General features: G+C 48.8%; 2 protein-coding genes across 2 annotated transcripts; both read right to left on the bottom strand.

Moving 5' to 3' along the window:
* Positions 1–287: 287 nt before the first annotated feature.
* LOC112896933 lies at positions 288–1396 on the bottom strand. Its single transcript, XM_025965053.1, has 3 exons — positions 1161–1396; positions 944–1062; positions 288–860 (listed from the first exon to the last, which is right to left on the bottom strand). The coding sequence occupies exons 1-3, from the start codon at positions 1279–1281 to the stop codon at positions 354–356; spliced, it is 747 nt and encodes a 248-aa protein (XP_025820838.1). The 5' UTR covers positions 1282–1396; the 3' UTR covers positions 288–353.
* A 580-nt stretch (positions 1397–1976) lies between these two features.
* LOC112896932 lies at positions 1977–3185 on the bottom strand. The gene is made up of 2 exons (XM_025965052.1): positions 3166–3185; positions 1977–3052 (listed from the first exon to the last, which is right to left on the bottom strand). Exon 2 carries the CDS (start codon positions 3049–3051, stop codon positions 2197–2199), a length of 855 nt encoding a protein of 284 aa, XP_025820837.1. The 5' UTR covers position 3052; positions 3166–3185; the 3' UTR covers positions 1977–2196.
* Between the last annotated feature and the right edge of the window lie 1352 nt (positions 3186–4537).

A 4537-nucleotide genomic window follows, 5' to 3' on the forward strand; every position in this document is an offset into this window, starting at 1 on the left:
AGATGAACTTGCATGGCCCAGTTCATGTACCTTGCTCCTTGCCAACCTATCTTACTTGTTTATTATATGAAATACCTTGCAAATCCTTGAATGTGTATGTGTGGAAAATGGATGGATAGTCTTGGCGTGTGTGAAGTGGTTCTCTTCAGGAGTTGGCATAGTTTTTAAGGCGATAAGGCGAGGTAAGGCGAGCGACCCCCTTTTTACCTTTTAAGCGGGTAAAGCGTAAGGCGAGGCGACGCCTTAATATAATATGAATATAGGAAAAATATAGGAAAATAGTCTCAAATAGATAGCAAATAGTAGCAAATAGTAGCAAATAGATAATGCTCTCATATCTCAAGTAGCCACTCTCAATATCCATCATCAAACTCATCGAGAATGGGAGGATCCATGCTTTGTTCACCATCTTCGCCACCGACCTCTTCATCACTATCACTCACATCTATGTCATCATGTGGATCGTCCTCAATGTCTTCACTACCCCCATCATGTGAATCTTCTTCAGGTTCTTCTAACCTAGCCCTTCCATGCCTTTGGGAGCCTTCAGTGTAGTTCCGCCTAGTAGCTTGCCTTGGAAGGTTGCGACCTCGAAGCGACACTGATGCTCCAGTAGCTTCATCAACATGATCCCATGTCAAGGCAACAAGGTCATTGTCGCTCCCACCTTCTCTGTGAACAACCGATGAGTCTATCCACTCATTGTCCCAATCAAAATCTTCAATAACTAATGGATCATAACTTGTGCCAGCTTTCTCCTTCCTCTTTATAAATCTACTTTGCATCTTTCGGTTGTATGAAACAAAGACCAAGTCATTTAACCTCTTGTGTAACAACCGGTTCCTTTTCTTTGTATGCATCTAGAAAAAACAGCAATGGCAACCAAATGAGTAACTAACAAGACACGAAGCACAAAGACCATAGGTTCATATCCACTACTTACAAATTCGAAGGTGCTCCAATTCCTCTCACATCCGGAAGATGAAGCACAAAGACCAACCACACGTTTTGCAAATCTTTGAAGTTCAAAGGCTCGGCCACCATATGAACGCCACCAATCAACTAGAATGACAAATGCATACAGCCACACACATAATAAGAGTTAGAAAAGAGTTGACACTAAACAGCCACACACACATACATGATAGAAATAGACTTACGTGGGCTTTTTGCTTGAATATTTTGGAGTGCCAACTTGTTTGAAAAGATAGGTCCTCGTTGGTCCTCATAATGCATGGCATAATCATCAATCTTAGCACGAACTACCTCATCTTGTTCCATCCTTGCAAGCACATCATTGAAACAACTTCTCAATTCTGCAACATATCTATCATCTCCTTTTTTTTTGGATGGCAAAGAATTTCCCAGGGTTCAAATAGAGTGCAGCTCCATACAATGGATGATTCATTTGATCCTCCCACCGCCTCTCATGATGTGTGTGATCTTGTTCAGCAATGCTTGCTTATTTTGGGTAGGGAAGCTTAACTTGATTTTTTTTTCTTTTGCAATATTCATTAAGGCTGCAACTTCAGCCATAGCTGGTTTCTCATCACCATCAGCTGCCCTAAGCACAATAAGAAGAGGTGCTGAAGCTCTAAGACAATCTTCAATTGAGGACCAAAAGACCTTTGCTAGAACAATATCACACACATTCTTGCCAGCTTGTGTCTTTGCCAACTTGTTATAGTTCCATATATCACTCACAAATAGTCCTCTCAATGCATCTCTATGCTTATGTAAGCTCTTCAAAGTAAGAAAACAAGTGGCAAATCTAGTGGCTGCAGGTCTTACAAGATCCATCCCACCTGTCTTCTCCCTCATCGCTGCTAGAATTCTTCCATGCCTATAAATAAAAGTGGTGATTTGTTTGGCTTGTTTAATAGGCTTCTCAAATTCTCTCAATTTTCCAATATCTTCCAACATTAAGTCCAAGCAATGTGCTGCACATGGGGACCAAAACAATGTTGGAATCCGCTGCATTAGAAGTTCTCCTGCTGCCTTATAGTTAGCTCCATTGTCGGTGACTCCTTGAACAACCTTGTCTCTTCCAATGCTATCTATCCTCTTCTCAAGCAAATCAGCTAGCAATAGTGCATCATGCTTTTCAGCTAATGCATCAACTGACTCCAAGAAGTAAGTCCCCTCTGGGCTATTGACAAGAAAGTTGATCAAGTGATGCCCCCTTCTATCGGTCCATCAATCAGACATTAGTGTGCAGCCATAATTCTTCCATGCCAACTCATGTGCAGCCCTCATGCTACTCACATCCTTGACACACTCACGAAGTAAAGGCTCTCGCACCTCATGCATGGTATGAGGCACATACCCTGAACCATATTGTGCGGTGGCCTCACAAGCAATCTGAAACTGTCGCGAGTTTATGGTATTGAATGGCACACCACACTCATAGAACCACAAAGCCCATTGCTTGTTCACATATTCTCTGTCAGCCTTAGACTTTATGCTAGCCTCTATGGTGGTTTGGTGTGCGCTTGACGATCGCCTATCATCCACCACTTGTTCAGGAGTTCTCCTAAGCATTGTTGCAACTTTTCCAACCTCTTTTGCTGTGCTAGTGGGTGTTTTTGAAGGTTGACCTGCTGTCCTATACTGGAATGTGGCCCTCCTTCTCTTGGCAGCTGTCCCTGAGCTTGGATGAACAACCTCAACCTCTTCGCTGTCTTGCTGTTCCTGCCCTCTCCCTCTCTGTTGCTGTTGTCGATCATCATTGTCATCATCATCAATGAAGATTGGTCTATTTCTCTTATTCTTGTCCAAATATGCTTTCATCTCTTTCCTAATCTCAGTAGTAGTCTGGGAACACATGGTCGTGTCTGCATAACCTCCAGCAAGGTGCTCTTTCAACCTCTTGATTCCACCTGTTGTCACTGTCTTGCAAAGGATGCAAGTGACCTTATCTCGGTTCCCAATTTCTGTCCAGTACCCATACTTCCATCCGGGATCATTGGATTTCGTTCTCCTCTTTGGATCAGCCATGGGATCATAGCCATCTGCATTTGTTGGAGCAGCAACAGAGCCAGCACTCTCCATCCTACAAACACATCACAGAGCAGGAGCATGACACAAGTCACACAACATCAATGCACATCTCAGTATCTCACCAGAGGACTGAGAGGAGAGAGGAGAGGGAAGAGGCGCTAGTACCTTGAGCTGGTGAGCTCTAAGCTGACCAGGGGAGGGACCGAGAGAGAGCAGAGCCGAGCCGCAAAGCAGAGCCGCAGAGACCCCGCGGGCGCGCGGCAGAGCAGAGCCGCAGAGGGGGAGGGAGGACTGGAGGAGCTCGCCGGGGAGGGAAAGGGGGAGGGAGGAGAGGGAGGAGCTCGCCGGGGAGGGAGAGGGGGAGGGAGCACCGGAGCAGAGAGGTGCGGGCGCGGGCGCGCGGCAGAGCAGAGCCGCAGAGGAGGAGGGAGGACTACAGGAGCTCGCCGGGGAGGGAAAGGGGGAGGGAGGAGAGGGAGGAGCTCGCCGGGGAGGGAGAGGGGAGGGAGGAGCTCGCCGGCGGAAGGGAGCGCCTACAGATCCGCCGCACCAGAGCCGTCGCGCCGCCGCCTTGCGATTCAATCGGATTCCAGGGATTCTGTCAAGGGGGTCGGGGTTCCAGGGCTTATAAACCCTAAGGCGACGCCTTCTAGGACGCCCCGAGGACGACATGGCGACGCCCCGACGCCTTGGCGTCCAAGGCGGACGCCTTAGGGCCTTTTCAGGGCGACGCTGACGCCTTGCCGTTGAAACTCGCCTTACCGCTTAAGCGTCGCCTAGGCGACGCCTAAAAGACGCCTTAAAAACTATGGGAGTTGGTGATTAGGGTTTAGCCGGGAGTGGGCAACCTAACTGGATCGTGGATCGAGGGCTTGGGGTGTGTATCTTGGCACACCCTACGGAGTACCTGTGGCGGGTACAGCTTTGGTTACGAGTTTGGGGTGTTGGAGGCACCCGTTAAGGGTGCAGTCGCTGACCACCGTGGTGGATACGCTTTTGACGAAGATGCCCGCTTCGGCAATTAAGGACCGGGTGAGAGTAACTATGATTTGTGGGAATCTGTTAAGCGTACACACCACTTACCCATTATGAAGGTGGGCCCGGTCCGGGGTTAGCAAGCGCGGTACCAAGCCGGTAGGAGGATCGAGTATCGGTGCAGGGGGAGGAGGTGCTGACCTCACGTTCCCCGAGACGCATGGGAGGCTTCACAGTCCCGGGGCGACCTCCCGTGGGAGGATGCGCCCAAGACCCGGGAAAGCCTGATGGTGCCGTGGCTCCTAATTCCGTTTCAGTAGACCGGTGTTTCGTATGCTAGTCGGCTGATCTCCGGCTAGTGTCGATTCGAGTGGGTCCAGGTGTACAACCCCTGCAGGGTGAAAACTATACGTATAGCCGCGTCCTCGGTCATGGACATCCCTACTCCTTTGTTGCGCTTATTAGTTAGAGTTACTCATGTTTTCTACCTCCCTCTAGACTAACTTCTTGCCAGGGGCAGTTGAGATGCGAGGAGAGGGAGTTGTCGCATCGACTTGGTGGT

This window comes from Panicum hallii, chromosome 6 (assembly GCF_002211085.1).
Source record: "Panicum hallii strain FIL2 chromosome 6, PHallii_v3.1, whole genome shotgun sequence".
NCBI lineage: Eukaryota > Viridiplantae > Streptophyta > Magnoliopsida > Poales > Poaceae > Panicum > Panicum hallii.

Excerpts from the sequence above, each read along its gene's own strand:
- LOC112896932 (XM_025965052.1), bottom strand. The coding sequence starts at position 3,051 with ATGGAGAGTGCTGGCTCTGTTGCTGCTCCAACAAATGCAGATGGCTAT.
- LOC112896933 (XM_025965053.1), bottom strand. The coding sequence starts at position 1,281 with ATGGAACAAGATGAGGTAGTTCGTGCTAAGATTGATGATTATGCCATG. Across the intron at positions 1,063-1,160 it reads TATTCAAGCAAAAAGCCCAC|TTGATTGGTGGCGTTCATAT; the intron begins GTAAGTCTATTT and ends TTGTCATTCTAG. Across the intron at positions 861-943 it reads ATTGGAGCACCTTCGAATTT|ATGCATACAAAGAAAAGGAA; the intron begins GTAAGTAGTGGA and ends TGTTTTTTCTAG.